Source organism: Chrysochloris asiatica, unplaced genomic scaffold (genome assembly GCF_000296735.1).
Source record: "Chrysochloris asiatica unplaced genomic scaffold, ChrAsi1.0 scaffold00002, whole genome shotgun sequence".
In the NCBI taxonomy this organism is placed as follows: domain Eukaryota; kingdom Metazoa; phylum Chordata; class Mammalia; order Afrosoricida; family Chrysochloridae; genus Chrysochloris; species Chrysochloris asiatica.
The window spans coordinates 2,989,985-3,007,718 of record NW_006408520.1 but is presented as its reverse complement, the minus strand read 5'-3'; the positions used below and the strand labels follow the sequence as shown (position 1 = coordinate 3,007,718).

The 17,734-nt window shown below is 38.2% G+C and overlaps 1 protein-coding gene and 1 pseudogene across 4 annotated transcripts in view; both read right to left on the bottom strand.

The window, feature by feature from the left end:
• The window catches only part of COL11A1 (collagen, type XI, alpha 1), a 357,092-nt gene extending 346,796 nt beyond the window's left edge, over positions 1 to 10,296 (bottom strand). For all 4 annotated transcript variants that reach the window (XM_006830900.1, XM_006830902.1, XM_006830899.1 and 1 more), the window contains exon 1: positions 9,894 to 10,296. In XM_006830900.1, coding sequence (XP_006830963.1) covers positions 9,894 to 9,999 — 106 coding nt within the window. In that variant the 5' untranslated portion in view covers positions 10,000 to 10,296. The remainder of the gene's footprint in view (positions 1 to 9,893) is intronic.
• Positions 10,141 to 17,734, bottom strand: part of LOC102830497 — a 32,794-nt pseudogene continuing 25,200 nt past the window's right edge.

The window sequence follows — 17,734 nt, the reverse complement described above, 5'->3', positions numbered from 1 at the left end:
ATCCCTCGATCCACAGCCTCTTCTGAATCCTGCTTGAACCTCTGGAAGTTCTCTGTCAATGTATGATTGTAGCCATTTCTGTATTACCTTCAGCAAAACTTTACTTGCATGAGATATCATAGAGATTGTCCAATGATTTCTGCATTCCCTTGGATCACCTTTCTTTGGAATGGACACAAATATGGATCTTTTCCAATCAGTCGGCCATATAGTTGTCTTCCAAATTTCTTGCCGCCTCACTTTATTGAAATATTTCAGTTTTTATTCCATCAATTCCTGGTTCCTTGTTCTTTGCCAATTCCTTCAGTGTACCTTGGACTTCCTCCCTAAGTATCATTGGCTCTTGAATTAATCTTACTAAGCACATGAAATTCATATATCTCTTGCTTGAAATGGTAGTTCATAATATAACAACTATAAATGTTTATAATTTAGAAATAATTTTCTCATTTAAAATATATAATGTGCTTACTAAAATAATCATAACACAATATACAAAGAGGCTTCAGAAATTCCTGAACAAATGACATTAAATGATAATGGAATTTTTCCATGAATTTTTGAAGCTTCCTCATCAATTGTTACTTTCAATAATCATTTAAACTAAGTCAGAATATTTATCCCCAAGAGCATAGGAAACTAAGATGAGAGGTTCAAAAGTGAATAAATATTTCTAATTATCAGTATTCCATACTGATCTAATTCCTGATTAAACTTTATTTTCTTCCTTGTAAATAGACAGGTGAAATGACGATTTATGCTGCTGTCAAAACAAAAATAGACCTCATGTGGTATCTTTCTGTATCAGGTTACTATTTTAAAACAAACCAGTTTTAGAGGTATTATCAATGACTAGCTGCAAATATTTGACTGGGTCATTGTAAAGATGCACAAAACTGTTTTCCAAAAGATGAAAGCTTGAGAGAGAGTCCAAATCCATTTACTTTCAGAGAGAATGTATTAAAAAATAATAAAGGAGGGAGGAGGGAATCTACTCTGTACTAACAAAATGACAAGAAGATGTACTCATAGTTTCACACCACTCCAAATTAGCAAGATCCTAACCTTGCTTCTGTCTTCTCATGATGTAAAAAGATTACTGATAATCTAAATAGTGATCAGTGTTATGGTGTGGAACTGTAAGATAAACACTGGACCACAAGGTTAGTTTGAACCGCAGTGTCAGCAATTTGAACCCACCAGCCAATACTGGGAAATCCTATACAAGGTAGCTATAAGTCAGAACTGACTCAATGACACTTAACAACAACAAGTTATAGCATATATTGTGCATTGTGGGCCCACAGTTGACCCTCAGGAAATAAGTTGCAAGCATTATCTTCCAGCAACACCTATAGGGAAAATAAGTAATTTCAGCAATGTTAGTAAGTTTAAAAGCTTTATTACACTAATCAAAATACAACACAGATGAGTAATTAGAATCAAGTATTCTGAAATAAAATTATTTGGATTAAAATTCTGATGTACCCCTTACTAGCTGTGTCATGATCTAAGTCAAAACACTTAGTTTCCCTGTTTTTTAGTTTTCTTATGGTAAAACTGGAATTTTTAAAGTAACTTATCTCCTGGACAATTGTCAGAATGAAATCAGATTCTAAATGAAAAGTACTTAGAATTTAGTACTATAGGTTTGGAGAAATGCATATGTCATGTAATACCATTACAGTATTATTCAATGTAGTTTCACTGCTCTTAAAATGCTCATTGTTCCACCTACTAATCCATTCCCAACTTTCCCTGAATCCCTGACAACCATTTGTCTTTTCATTATCTCTATAATTTTACTTTTTCCACACTGTCATATAGTTAGAAGCGTACAGTATGTAGTTTTTTCAGACTAGTTTCTTTCACTTAGCATACACACTAATGATTCCTTCATATCTTTTCATGGCTGTATAACTCATTTTTCTTTATCACTAAATAACTTCTGTATGAAGGGACTTCAAGAAGTTAGTGGAAACCTCCATTTTCTTTTAATTCCATTTTTTTCCACAAACTTTTTGAAGCCCCTCTTATGGATGTAACAATTTATCCATTCACCTACCTAACAAATCTTGGTTGCTTCCAGTTTTAGCACTTGTTAATAAAGTGTTTATAAACATTTCTGTGTAGGTTTTTGCGTTAACAGTTTTCAACTCATTTGGGTAAATAATAAGAAGTGGGAGAGTGAACCCTAGTGTTATCCCTGGACTTTTGTTAAGAATAATGTATCAATATTGGTTCAAATGTTAATTATAGGAGAAACTGACAGTGAAGAGAGGGGGCAAATAAGAACTCAATGTACTCGCCACATAGTTTTTCTGTAAACCTATAACTTCTCTAAAAACTAAAGTGTATTTAAAGTTCACAGAACAGAACTTAGTGCATAATATGACTATGCATTCAGTACTAGCTGTCCTGATGTGGTGCTATAACACAAGCACTGGACAGAATGGTAGTTTTAATTTCAAGGTTGGTTCAAACTCCCCAGCTGCTCCTTGGAAACCCTATACAGGGTCAATGAGTGGGAACCAAGTCAAAGGCACTTAACAACAACAATGCCTGGAGACATGAAGATTAGTTCCATGCAGTTGTGACATTTCAGCTAAATCCTAAATGATGAGATGGCATTTACTAGCTAGACAAGAAGAGAATCGATAATCCAAGGAGGGGAAACAATGTGATCAAAGACAGGGGAGAATATGGACAAGAGGTTCCAAATGGCTGCAGTGCAGAGCAAATGGGAGGGAACAGGGATTGCACAAAACGGTAAATGGCTGGATGAGACTCGACAAACAGAAGAGCCACATCCTGAAGAGCACCCTACCTCATGCTATTTACTTTTGGGTTATTCTCAAAGCCAATTAAGTATTGTGAAGACTCATCAGAGTTTAAAAGGAAGAATGAATGAGAGCCAGTAGTAGACTGTGTGCCATCATCAGACTCTAATCTATATGGAAAAGTCAAGGCGAGAAACCACTTCAATGTTTACAGTTTTTCTTCCTCTGCAGAGTTATTTGAAGAGCAGAAATTATGAAAGTGCACTAGAGCCTCTTAGCCTTGTCAGGAGAAAATCTCAGTAAAGAAGGAAAGCCAACTACCTGACACAGTCTAAGGTTCATTCCTTTAAGCCCGGATGTCAGTTTACCAGTCAGACAGAGGAAGGAAGCTTCCACTGACACTCTATGCGCTCAAGTTCTATGAATAGAGACCTTCATTTGCCTGTACAGTACAGAGCCATTCAAGAGCAATTAAATTTGGCTAAAATAAGAAAGAAATGCTTTCTAAGGAAAAAAAAAAAAAAGAAAGAAAAGTTTTGAGGGGATTGCAAAAGTTGATTGTGCTAAGGCACTTTTACACAGGTTTGTTTTAGTTCTCAATTGTCAAGTAGTACTTAAGCTGGTCTCTTACTCTGAAATATGATAACCTTTCTTTTCTCTGAGTTCTTTCTCCTAAATTAATAGCACTGTCTCTAATTCCATGCGCAGCAAGCAAAGAGTTTATTTTACCAGATAACAGTAGGTCTGGTGATCAGCCAATGTCTAAATAACCACTAGCCAAGTCAGTAGTAAGCCAAAGACTGCAACTGATAAATAGATATTACTTGTTAAATCATTTTAAAAATTGTCTTGCTTCTTTTGTATGGAGCTAGTATTATTCATGTTGAGGTCTGACACAAATGAAAATAGACAATATTCTACTTACCTATGAAAATTAATTTAAATTAGAGTTTTGAAAGAAGTGTAAATACATCAGATATAATCTATTGTAGAAGGCACTAGAAGAAAAAAAACAAACCCACACTACAAATTTGAATTACATTCCAAAAGAAATTTGAAGAAAAATCTAAATCAAAGGAGATTGTTGAATGCTACATTGGAAATTACATTTAAAGTCAATTTTTCATTAAGATAATTTAGAGAACACTACAACTTTTTATAACATCTGTGTATCCCTCTCTTTCTTCATTGGTAAGGAACAAAATTTCAGTGGTCAGGGAAAACAGAACAAAACATAAAAACAGTTTAGTTTCCTCTCAGCACTCCCTGCTCAGGTCACATTTCCCCAGGATTAAAGAAGTGTAGGAGTGAAAGCAGAAAAACAGAGCAACTCCCCATTCTGAAGTTGCCTTGAATTCCTAATGATTATATCAACTGCTCTTAATTACTTCTCCAATGGTTCTTCTTGTTGTTAGGTACCATCAAGTAGGTACAGGCTCAGTGTCTAGGACTCAATAAACTCCTGACTTTTAAATAGAATCATTTAAAGACATATAAAATGATGACCATGACTCAGTATTTATAAAGCACCATGCTTATGTAAAATTTTCGAATTCATTATGAGTTTGAATATTAGCATCTGTGACTTCTTAAGGAACCTGAGGACATGTTCTGATTTTTTCTAAAGATGAGAAGACCCAAGATGCAGTTAAAAAAACCCAAAAAACTAGTTCCTGAAGGTTGGAATTCTAGAAATAAACATTGAGAAATAAATTTAATTGTTTCTTTTTTTAATTCTCAAAATACCACATGTGTGACTAGTTGTCAGGAAGGCCATTAATAGTATTTCCCTATAAAGTAACTACGTGTTTGCTACTGAAGTAAAACACATTTATCTTATGTTGTTTCAGATTCTTTGACTAAAATCAATTAGATTTTACACTACTAAATTATCTCCTACTTACTCCGCAAAAAGTAAAATTATTTGCAAATGAACAGCAATTAAGCAGCACATATCAGATAATAGTTAGTTATCTGGTTTATTAATAAAAGCTACATAAATAAGTATGATCTATATATTCAATCCATCTAAAAGCACAGAAATTTTAGATTACTTGCCTTATTTGAAATAAATATCTAGTGTCCTTAGTTATGGAAAATTGAAAGTTGCACCTAGTCCTTCATTAACAAATTTAAAGAGGTTGGAATACTATATTCTCGATCCAGCAATAAATACATACAAAATGTTATTTAAAACTATTATGCTTCTACCCTGAAAGAGATAGTTTTAAGTAAATGTATTAAGGACACAAATAATAATATGATACTTTCTTTATATTTAAACAATTGAGAAATATTAAAACATATTCTATATCTCCTCATGGATCTCTAAATCAGGTATTTTCACTAATCTACTTTCTCAATAAATTCTTATTCTAAAATATGTTGTTGATGTTAAGTGCCATTAAGTCAATTCCGACCCACAGCGACCCGTATAAGGTTTCCTAGGAGGGGCTGGTGAGCTTGAACTGCTAAACTTGCTGCTCAAACCGACTTTGCAGTCAAGCACATTAACCCACAGTGCCACACCAGGATTCCTAAAATATAGCATATGCAAATGTAGGTAGTATTTAGTCATTCAGTAAATTTCAAATGTTTATTATTTTAAGGGAGTCCTGGTGTGGCTCTGTGGGCTACTGCATCAGACGGCAAAGTTGTCTGAACTGCAAGATTGGCAGTTCAAGCTCACCAACTGCTTCTTGGAAATGCTGTACAGAGTTGCTATGGTTTGTAATCGACTCGAAGGCACTTAACAGCAACAACATTCTTTTAACATATGTTTCATCACTATAACACATCTACACTATCCCTCAAAGGAAAACAAATTTTGAATATTATAAGGATTTTTTTTTATATTTCTGTAGGAAACAGTATTCAGGTAATGATTTTCTGTGCCTTAGCTTTCTCTTCATTAATAAAGCAATAAGGTAGGAGCACTAATTTCTATAATATGTCTCAGTTATTCTTGTTGTTGTTAAGTGCCGTCGAGTCAGTTCTGACTCATAGCTACCCTTTATAGGGTTTCTGAGGAGCTGCTGATGGGTTTGAACTGCCATCCTGGAGGTTTGTAAACCAGTGCTGATCCCACAGTGCCACACCAGGCATCCTCCTAATTCAAACATTCTTTAAATAAATCTCAGCTGAAAACACTGCTTTTCTTACAAATTTTAACTGTTTTTTACAGGGACACTGTCAACAAAGCTTGATTTAATTTAAGTCTAATCATTTTCACTAACTAATCAGTACGTCAATAAATTAACCTGTGTGGAGAGGACTTTTCTCTGAGAAGAAGCAAAGATCTTTAGAAAATGAAAGCTGACTATTTAGACTTTTTGTAAGATAGAAATTCTGCCCACAACTCTGAAAAGGAGTCATGTTTGCCTTGTTGTATTTTAGGGTAAACAACTTGAGCAACCTTGTGGTTATTCCATTTTAGTCAAAAATTTAATTAAACATGGAACCTAGACAAATTTTATCACTAAAGTGCAAGCAACCAGGCATTATGTCTCATTTTGCAATTTTATTATTTTCTCTAAAACAGAGAGTAACTAATATAAAGTTGTCCCTCTGTTAAGTGCCAATTATAAAACAGATTATCACTTTCATATATTAATAAACTTAATTTGAAGATTAATAGGCATTTAGATTAAAAAGTCTATAATTTACTGGCTATATATGTGCCACCTAAACTGAGATTATATGTATAAAGCTTGCATGAAGTTGCTTCTCATAAATTACCTTTGAGTAATAATCTGTATTACTGAAACTAAAAAATGGAAAGTGACAATATTAAAAATTCTAGAAAACCCTCAATTTGTTATCAGAAACAATCTTAATCTTTTAACTGATTTCTGATTAAGCAATAAAAGGGGCAAACTTAATCTCTTTGCAAGGTTGCATTAGTACATACTCTAGAAGCCAGTACCATTTCACCTGCTGATCCTGGGCACTCAAAACAACTCTTCATTAGGGTTCATTTCCAATTAATAGCAAGTTTTTTGAAAGTTCCTCATAAAACTGATAAACGTTTTGCAAGACATACTATAGGTTTAAGTACCTAAGGTTAGGTAACATTTTAATTAGTAAAAATGGATTCAGTTAGATATTATTTTTCCTTAGTATTCAATTTTGTCTTATTTTAAAATCTTACATGAAACCATCTCTCTTAACATAATCATGTAACTACTGTAAACCCCAGGTCCTATAAGTAATGGTCTGCTTAACTAATTGACGAAATAATCATAAATTCTTGAGACAACTGATCTATATTAACCATAGGTAAATAAATGAACTATAACTTTGAAGTTAATCTAAATGCCTATTTTTTTAAATAAACCTAGTTTTATTACACTAAATCATAGGAAAAATTTTAAAATTTGAATATGTATGGTAAAGATTTCCAACTCATAGAAATTTTTTAAGTACAATGATATATGCATTAGATCATAAATTTTCTTTTAATGTACTTCACTTCTAAGAAACTTTTTCTATAAGGTGAGAGACTAGAGAATTCTAAACTATTTATTTTTTAGAGTCAAACTTTATTATGAACACAAAACTTCTTAAGACTTTAAAATTTTTCATCTAAGAAAATAATAATTTTATGTGAAAATAGGCTCTATTTTTAATTATGTTTGGATTTAGGGCCCAAACCACACCACTACACCTCAATGAAATCAATGAATGATACTGTATAACACCTTTTAAAATTTACATAAAATTCTATTGATTGTTGCTTCAACTACAAATCTGATGTCTACCATTAAAACTAGAAACTGGGTTTGTTTTTCCCTTGTACGATAGTTCAGGCCTGAAGCCAGTGTTTCTTACACTATTATTTCACTTTTATGTTAGTAAATGACAGGAATGCCTATGAAGTAGATTTAAGTAAAGACGTGACCTCCCACTGAGCAATAAGCACCAAGCAACTTGACAAAAGAAAGGAAAATAGGAAAAACCAAAACTGTTCAGTAAAAATATATAAACTCCTATATTACTTTCTGGAGTCCTGGTGTGGCGCTGTGGGTTAATGCTTCAGACTGCAAAGCCATTTGAACTGCAAGGTCGGCGATTCAAGCTCACCAGCTGCTCCTCGGAAGCCCTATACAGGGTCACTATGAGTCGGAACCTACTTGACGGCACTTCACCACAACATATTACTTTCTAGACATAGCCTCAGAAATGACAGACAGAAACCCAACATCTGGTTGTCATATTTGGCGATTTCTCTCATACTTGACTTTATTAAAATAGGGATGGTACACTATTTCATGTTATATTGAAAAACTTGTTCAAAAGTGTTTCAGGAGTGCAACTAGATTGAAAAAAGAAAAATCTGTATCCGAAATGTAGAAAATTGATCGTTTCTGCTCTCCTTAGTGCTTTACAAAAAGGCCAAATGTGGAAAAGCAACAGAAATACCTTCAGTGATATAATTCCTGAATTTATTCAGTGGTGTCTCTTGAGCCACCTACATATACCGATTAATGTCATAGTTTCAACATTTTCAGATGCCTGAAATCTAAATAATAAATGAAACCAGCAGAGGGCAGAACTGCTGACAGAACTGACAAATTCAGCTGGTGTCCAGGTACCAAAGGTAAAAATGCAAACTTTTGAAGGCTCTATTTATCTTTGAAAAGGATGTATCCACTCTTCATTATTAATATAACTCATTTCAAAATCAAATAAAGCCCTAAGGAGCTCTGACTGTATTCACCAGGGTACCCTGTTACATAGGTGTGATCCAACACTTTCTGCTGCTCAAGAAAGTGAACCATGAGGGAAGAATACACACTGCTTTTGCAGAGTTTGGACTCAGGGCAGAGATTCACGTTAGAGAGTGCTCAGATGTTGGCCTGTAGACCTGAGACCAGACTATCTGGCTTCTGCTAAAACCTGCACCAGTAGGGGTTGAGTGTATTTTTCCCCACTAGTTTATCCTCATCATCTTCCTTCCTAATCCCCATCTCCTCTTTGCACTTCCTCTAACAAAAGTTCTTTCTCCTCTAAACTGCACCAGTTTCCTGAACTCCAAAGGAGTTTGCCCGCCAGCCGCGTCTACAGCACCTAACGGACCGTCCGCTCCTGTTAGATGCTTTTGTGGGAAAGGGCGGAGTGTGGGGGTGGAAGGGTGGAGAGGGAGGGGGCCTAGGGGAGGAGTAAATTCGATTTCCCTCCTGGGTACTGACAGGGCTGCAGTCTTCAGAGCAAGTCTGGTCATTGAATATTTGGTAGTGCCACGTAGGAACTTTTCCTTACCTCTCCTCCCACCTCATCCCATGCCCCCTCCTCTTCCCTCCCAACCTCTATTCCTCCACCCCCACCCCAATTGCTTGATGAGTTGCACCATTCTCCAAAAGAACTGCATGTCCAACCTGCAAGAAGAAGGGGGGCTGAAGTCACAGAGGGAGAAGAGGAATGAAATTTAGGGGAAAATGTTCTTTCCCCTATGTTGAACTAGTTCTATGTGCTTATTTGCAGTCTGCCAGTTTTGCCACTCAAAATCTCTTCAAAATGCCAAAAGAAAAAAAAAAAAGTGTTCTCAGTCTTCTAGATTCACCGCCCCCCACCCCCCGCGTTACTCTTATGTCCCAAAGCATAAAATAGCCTCCTTTTTCTTTTCCCACTTTGTTCAAGACAAAGAACTTTATCAAGGTTCATTTTATACTCTATATTTTCTCCTTAACTCACCTTTAAAAAGATACGTCCATTAGTAAGAATCTGAGGAAACTAGAAGATGTGCTCATAGGGCACTGAAAGGACTTGCTCTTTAAACAAAAGCTTTGTACAACTGCCCTTGTATTCAAAGCAGTACTGTTCCTCTTTTCAAAGAGGCTTGAAAGTGATGAAGGGCATTTCAGCAGGCTCTGAGCCTGACAGATTGTTTTTTTTTTTCCATACCTCCTCTCCCATTACTGTCTCGCCTACATCCATCTCTCCGTCTAGTCTCCACTTCCAACCTGGTGGTTGCTACAATCTGGATTTTATTTAAAGGAATTATTTTGGGGGTGGGGGGTGGGAGGAGAAAGGAGGAGGCGTAAAAGGGGGGAGGGGCGCAGGAGAAAGACCGATGGCAATCTCCCACCTCCCCAAATCCATTTTTTTTCTTACCTCCTCTGACCTCTCTAATCTGGAAGAGGAAAGTCAATGAGAGGGTTGTTATGGTGAAATCCCAGAACCATCGCTTCGTCTTCCACCTAGAGGACCACCGCTCCATCTCCGAACCCCGTGCTCACAACTGTGAACTCGACCCAATTGTAATTGCAGATCAACTTCGTCCCTTCCACGGTATCGCTGGCGAAGTATGCTACACAGCCATTGGAGAGGGAAAGGGGGAAAAGTCAAAGGGCTTTTTCTTTTAAATTTGATGTTTGCTTCCTTCTTGCCCCTCGCCCGTCTCTTCTTCTCGGACGGGCCCCACCCGTAGGGACCTTCCGATCCGTCCTCCGCTGGGCCCTGCCTTCACACTGAAGGCAGATGAGGGGCTTCAACCAAAAAGCTGAGAGTACTGCGTGCCCCTAAAGGTTTCATGCCGTCAGTGGGCCGGACAAGAGGCTCCGGGCAGCCCCCTCCCCCGCCCACTCCCCTCTCTGCACCCCCCTCCCACCACACCCCCCAACACGGGCGAAACTGACAAGCTGGCTGAGGGTCAGACCCAATCACATGCCTCTCGGGCGGCCCCGAGCCCGCCCCCCTCTCTTTCTGCCCAAGAATCAGGACTCCTGGCTGGCCCAGCCCAGAAACCCCCCTCACATCTCCCCACTCCTCTCCTCCCTCCTCTGCTGCTGAAATCCCCGAAAAGAAATGGGAGGGAGCTACTGGGGACGCGTGCTTGGCTCCGGCACATTGGGAATGAAAGGAATTGCAGGAGAGCCCTGGAGCCCACAGAGTGTTCAAGGAGCTTCTGTATTCAATAAAAACAGCTACTTGTCTACTTGAACCCATCTGGTAGCCTCGCGTTCGTCCGCGGGGGGAAGGGAGGAGCCAGCGTCTGAGCGGCCACACCGCTGGAGTCCTGGGCTGGCAGCGGTAATCTTATCCCTGTGCAAAAATCTGCTTCTTATAGCAGACGTGGAATCAGCGGACTCATTGCTCTGCCTACTCCTAAAAGTATTTTTATTATCTTTTTTTTATTTGAAAAAAAAATTTTTTTAAGGGGATGAAGGTTGCTTGGAGAGATTCTGAAGACCAAAACCCAGTAGTTTGTAGGGAGGCTCACCTGCAAGAGCTGAAACCGATAGGTTTCCTTTTAAATGTTTAAATTCAACACTAGACTGATTAAGGGGTTCGTTTTAGGGAGAGTACAACTGTACTGTGGAAGAAAAATAAATTTATGGGAGTTGACAGTAAGGGGTGAATAATTTAGTCAGCTCCTGTTGATTCTGTCCTGAACCTGAATGGAGAGGAAGTGAAAGGGGTTGGAAGAAGCAGCAGGGAAAGCAACTACAAGACATCTCCAAAAGTCTGTGCCCACACCGCCTCATAAAGGACTTGGCCATGGCCCTTAGCCTGGAGAGCTGAAAATGTGGTCTAAATTTCCTCTTTTCTTACGCCTCTTCAAAATAATCTACTGTAACCTTAAATATGGAGTCCTGGTGTGGCCCTGTGGGTTAATGTGCCAGACTTCAAAGCCATTTGAACTGCAAGGTCGGTTGTTCAAGCTCACCAGCTGCTCCTCAGAAACCCTATACAGGGTCGCTATGGGTCAGAACTGACTCCACAGCACTTACAACAACAACCTTAAATATGTCCTCTTGCCATTTTTTTGCCACCTTCAAATTATTCCAACCTATTGGCTCCATTTTGTTACTTAATATTCCCTAAATTATCTCTCTCAAATGTCTTCTGGAATAATGTCCTACAAAGTGCCAACATACAATCAGCATTTATTAGAGATCTTTTTAAATAAATTAATACGTTATTTATATTGCTGGCAAAAACTGAAATCCTTGGCTATGATCCATGTTGAATATTCAAGATGTTTATATATTTAAGGCTTGTCAACTAATTTTATTCAGTACATGTGTCCAATATTGTCACTAATCTTTAAGAACCCTACATTCCATATCATCAAAATATGTGTCATGACTTGTTAGATCATTGTGATAACTTCAGAAAGTTTAAAGATTGGAAGGAAGGTGATCAGAGACTCCAACTGGGCCTAAAGAAGAAAATGTTTAATAACGTGAATTTTTGGTCTTGTTGGTAAATGCCATCAAGTCCCTTCTGATTCATAGTGACCCTATATAAGATTACCAAGAAGTAGCTGGTGTATTTGAATCTTTGACCTTGCAATTAGCAGCCCAGGCTTACCCTACAGAAACATAAAAGGACACTTTAACAATATGAATGATTGTGTGCCATCCAGTTGGTTCCAACTCATAGTGACTCTGTGTGGGGTTCCCTAGGCTATAAATCTTTATGGGAGCAAAAATCTTCATTTTTATACCAGGAGTGACTAGCAGAATTGAACTGTTGACCTTGTAGTTAGCAGCCCAACTCATAACCCACTAAGCTACCAGGGCTCCTTAACAACATGAATTGTTGCAGTTCTTGTTACGTGTAGTCAAGTTGATTCTGACCCATATCAACCCTGTGTAGAGTTTCCCAGGAGCACTGGTGAGCTTGAACCCCCGACCTTATAGTTCAAAGGGCTTTGCAATTTGGAACATTAACCTATAGCACCACACCAGGACTCCAACAACATGAATGTTGTTGTTGATAAGTGCCTTCAAGTCAATTCCAACCCATAGCGACCCTGTATAGGTTTCCAAGGAGCAGCTAGTGAGCTTGAACCATACTGACATTGCAGTGCAAATGACTTTGCAGTCTAACACATTAGTCCATAGTGCCACACCAGGACTTCAACAACATGAATGATGTTGTTGTTAAGTGCCATCAAGTCCATTCCTATTCATAGCAAACTTGTATAGGGCTTCCAAGGAGCAGCTGGTGAGCTTGAACCACACCGACAAAAGACTTTGAAGTCTGACACATTAACCCACAGCGCCACACCAGGACTCCAACAACATGAATAGAGGTACATAAAATAAGGAAAGCAATTAGAAAATACCTTCAACATAAATGTCACTGTGATATAGAACTACTCTTAAATCTAAGATAAAAGACTACATATTTTAATGATGAAGGCAAAAAGTCTGGGATGTCACATCATTTGTAGAGAAAGTATCACCAATTAGCTTTTCAGATTGTTTTAATATAATTTAATAACATTTAAAATAATGAAATCAATTTAATCAAAGTTTAGAAATATAGATTTGTGGAGCTGCCAGAATCCTAAATCCAATCAATAGCTAACAAGAGTTAACAGGGTTTGCAGGAATAGGTAGAAATGATGTTCCAAATTGTTTCTCAATAGCTCTCCTAATTTATTAAGAGTTCCTTGGTTTAACACTGTTCTAGAAGGTGAGAAATGATGCAGTCAGTGTAGCAGGCCCCACCTTCGGTCCCATCTCAGGCCTTCTCAATACTGTGAAAGAGTCCTTTCACACAAAGTATCTTGGGTGAATAGAGTTATTGCTACCTTATGCTTTCTGTACTCTGTGGTCTGCATTCCTCTGGCCACTGCCCAGCTAGGCATAACCTGGGTCTGAATTAATGCCTTTGGTTAAAAAAAGAGTAGATTCATAGTGAGGAATAACTATGTCTAACCTCTGTAGCCTGTAACTAACTGTCAGATCTAAACCCTCCCCATGGAATTACAGGAGATGAACTCAGTGAAAGGAAAGATAAAAGTAAGCAACAAAGAGAGCAGAGGCAAGTTGGAAGAGATCTTCCTTGACTACATTAAGCTGCACATTGTGGAATCTGCAGTGGAACTGTATCCGGGGCCACCTTTTAGCCACTTCTTGCTAATTGTTTATGCATAGATTCAAGATGTAATAGAATATGATGGTTTGCTTGACATGGGTCTTTAATTTGAAGCACAATTAGATATATGACATTTCCTATTTTGTCACACTAAAGAGCAATGTTGAAGAATAGTTTTGAACCTTGAAGGATTAATTGCAAGGCATTAAAAAAAAAAAAAAAAACAGAAATGGTTTAGAGAAAAACGGTCACTTTCTTGATAGCATTATTTTTAATTGACAATTTGTGTATATTGTCTTGCCTGTGAAACTGTGGTGATAATTTAATAATTAACTTAGCAGTCAGAATAGGTAACCATTAATGTCATAAACAACATTCAGAGACTCCTTCTCACTGACTCTCCACTTTACCAAGCATGATGTCCGTCTCCAGGGACTGGTCCCTCCTGATAATATGTCCAAAATATGAGAGATGAAGTCTGGAAATCCTGGCTTCCAAGGAGCCTTCTGGCTGTACTTTGTCTAAGACAGATTTGTTTGTTCTTTTGATGGTCAAAGGTGCGTTTAATATTCTCCTCCATCACCATAACTCAAATGCATCAATTCTTTATGGTTTTCTTTATTCATTGTCCAACAGTCACAGGCATATGAGGCTATAGAAAATACCATGGCTTGGGCCAGGTGTACCTTAGTCCTCAAACTGAAATCTTTGCTCTTTAACAGAGATCTTGTGCAGCAGGTTTGCATAACACAGTATGTCATTTGAATTCTTGACTTCTGCTTCCATGAGTGTTGACAGTTGATCTGAGTAAAATGAAGTCTTACACAACTTCATTCTTTTCTCCATTTATCATGATGTTATTCGTGGCCCAATGGTGAGGATTTGTGTTTTCTTTACATTGAGGTGCAACTCATACTGAAGGCTGTGGTCTTTGATCCATATCAGTATGTTAAGTCTTCTTGGCTTTCAGCAGGCAAAGCAAGGTTGTATAATTTTCATATTTCAAGTTGCTAATGAGTCTTCCTCCAATCCTGATGACACGTTTTTCTCCATATAATCCAACTTTTCAAATTATTTTCTCAGCATACAGAAAATTATGTATAATGAAAGAATATAATCCTGTCACACACTATTCCTAATTTTGAACCATTCAGTGCTCCCTTGTTCTGTTACAACAACTACTTCTTGGTTCCTCATGAGCACAATAAAGTGTTCTAGAATACTCATTCTCTGCAATTTTGATCATAACTTGTCATGATTCACACAATGGAAAGCATTTGCATAGTCAATAAATCACAGGTAATCATCTTTTTCATATTCTTTGCTTTCAGCCTAGATTCATCTGACATTAGCAATTATATCTCTTTTTTCATGCCCTCCTCTAAATCCGGTTTAAACCATTGGTACTTCCCTGTCAGTGTACTATTACAGTCATTTTTAAATTATCTTTAGCAAAAATTGACTTTCATGTGATATTAATGATATTGTCCATTGATTTCTGCATTCTGTTGGGTAACCTCTCTTTGAAATGGGCACAAATATGGATCTCTTCTAATCAGTTGGCCAGGTAAATGTCTTCCACATTTCTTGGCACTGATGAGTATCTGCCTCCAGTGCCACATGTTTGTTGAAAGATTTCAGTTTGTATTCCATTAATTCCCAGTGCCTTGTTCCTTGACAATGATTTCAGTGCACTTTGGACTTCTTCCTTAATTATCATTGGTTCTTGATCATATACTACCTCTTGAAAATCACTGACCTTTTTTTTTTTCATTGCAATGATTATAATACCATACATGCATCATCAAACAACCAAAGGGTATACCACATAGGCCTGCCCCACAGCCATCAACACACACCCCCTCTCCCTCCCTGAGTCCAGTGTCCCCAGCTGCTCCATCTGTCCATATCATCATCTCTGCCTCCATTTCTGGCATCACTGCTTCTCTGGGTAGGGTCCCACACTCTGCTCTTCTCCCCTGATGGTCCCAGGGACCTCCGCTCCTGGACTGCAAAATCAGTCACTCCCCTCCTTTTGTTAAAAACATCTACCTAAGCCAGTCACTTCTTAAGTTGCCCATCCCTGTCAACCCTGTGTAATGATGAGGTGGGAGTGATCTTCACTGCAAAGATTTGTCCCCTTTTTTGAGCTACTACATCCATAAGTATAGATAAAGCTCATCAAATTGTAGTGGGTTACTCTTTTTTTTTTTCCTCTTCTTTCTTCTTCTAGTCAAGTTCTGATCATCCAGCTATTGAAGCCCAGTCAAGTGGGTACTATCTGCCAGTATGGGTGTTCTTGTGCATCTCCCCCATATCAGCTGGATGCTTGCCTCTCCACTCTAGTCTTCTGTGGCCATGTCACTGCCTCTGGTCCCAGGAGTCCCTGGGTCTTGCTATACTGCTGGCCAACCAGGTCTTCACTGGGGTTCACAGGAGTCTATTGAATGTGGTTGGACTTAGCTCCCAACTTCATTGCTGATTTTCCCCCTCTTCCCCTTATCAGTGACTAATATGGTCATCAGCCACACCACATGCCTGCTCATGTATTCCAAGACTTAGTCTTGGAATGGGATTTGTTGTAAGGGGACCTGAACACTTGCCTTGATGGCTCCTGGGCGAACAGCTTGCTTGTTCTTGTAGTAGTCAATCAGACTGTCTTTATTGATTTTTATTTTTCCTGCCAGTCTTTCTTTCACAAAGTATTTTTTGTTCTTCTAGCTACTTCAAGTTGGTCTACTTGTCCTTTCAAGTGGACAATTTCCACCTCAGAAGATTCTGTGTGGGGATCAGGATTCTACCTATGGTCTTATGCAATGCAAAGGCTCCACAGGAAGCCTCTTTCATTGGGCAACTTCTAGCCCCCTTAAAGTATTCCAGTCAGTTATAGGCAGAAGACAGATGGAACAAGTGTTCTATTGTGATATTTCTGGCTATTCCTTTCTCTCTCCCTCAATTGTCTATTTTACAATGGTTGGCAAGGGAAACCAAGATTCAAATGACAGCCAAGTATCTTAACATTATTCCCCTCCTCTAAACCCATTCAAACCATGCCCCAATCACTGTATCACAAGCCCTGTTGTTCCAAAGTTGTGCACATATCATCATTTACCTCTGGCCCACTTAGCCCATGCAAACCTGCCTAACTATTCTCCCATCTGTCTTGTTCTTCCATTCCTTTACCCCTTCTTGTGTATTGTTTCCCACACCCCCCCAGCACCCAAACTATCCTGTGTCTATTCCCTACTCTGTGCTCTATCTTCCCCTTACTCCCTCCCCTCACCTCATCCCATACATCCTTGTGATCAGCAAATATACATATAACATTTTTTCCCTTTTTAGGGTGGGTTCTTTTTCTTAATCTTTTAAAATAATGGTTCTATGGAGTATTTCTCCTTCTGTTACTGACTAATTTTACTCAGCATAATGTCCTCAAGTTTCATCCATGTTATATGGTGGCTTGCAGCTTCCTTGTTGTTCTTGAAGGTAGTATAGTATTCCAGTGTGTGTATGTACCACAGTTTGTTTATCTATTCTTCAATTGATGGGTACTTAGGCTGTCTCCATCTTTTTGAGATTGTAAATAGTGTTGCTATGAACACTGATTTGCATATGTCTACTCTGGTTATGACTCATATTTCTTGTGGGTAAATACCAAGTATAGGAATTGCTGGATCTTAAGGTATTTCTATTTCCAATCTTCTGAGGATGTGCCATATTGTTTACAGAGTGGTTGGGCAATTTTGCAATCCCACCAGCAATGTAGGAGTGTCACAGTCTCTCCGAATACTCGCTAGCATTTACTGTCTCTACTATTTTGATCTTTTCTGTTATAGCTCGTGTGAAGTGATATCTCATTGTTGTTTTGATTTGCATCTCTCTAATGTCCAGTGTGGTCCATAGCTTGTAATTATGCACACAAGTGAAAGAGTTTGCGTAGTCTATAAAGCACAGGTAAACATCTTTCTGATATTCTCTGCTTTCAGCCAAGATCCATCGGACATCAGCAATTATATCCCTCATTCCACGGCCTCTTCTGAATCTGGCTTGAACCTCTGAAAGGTCTCTGTCAATGTATGCTTGCAGCCGTTTCTGTATTACCTTTAGCAAAACTTTACTTG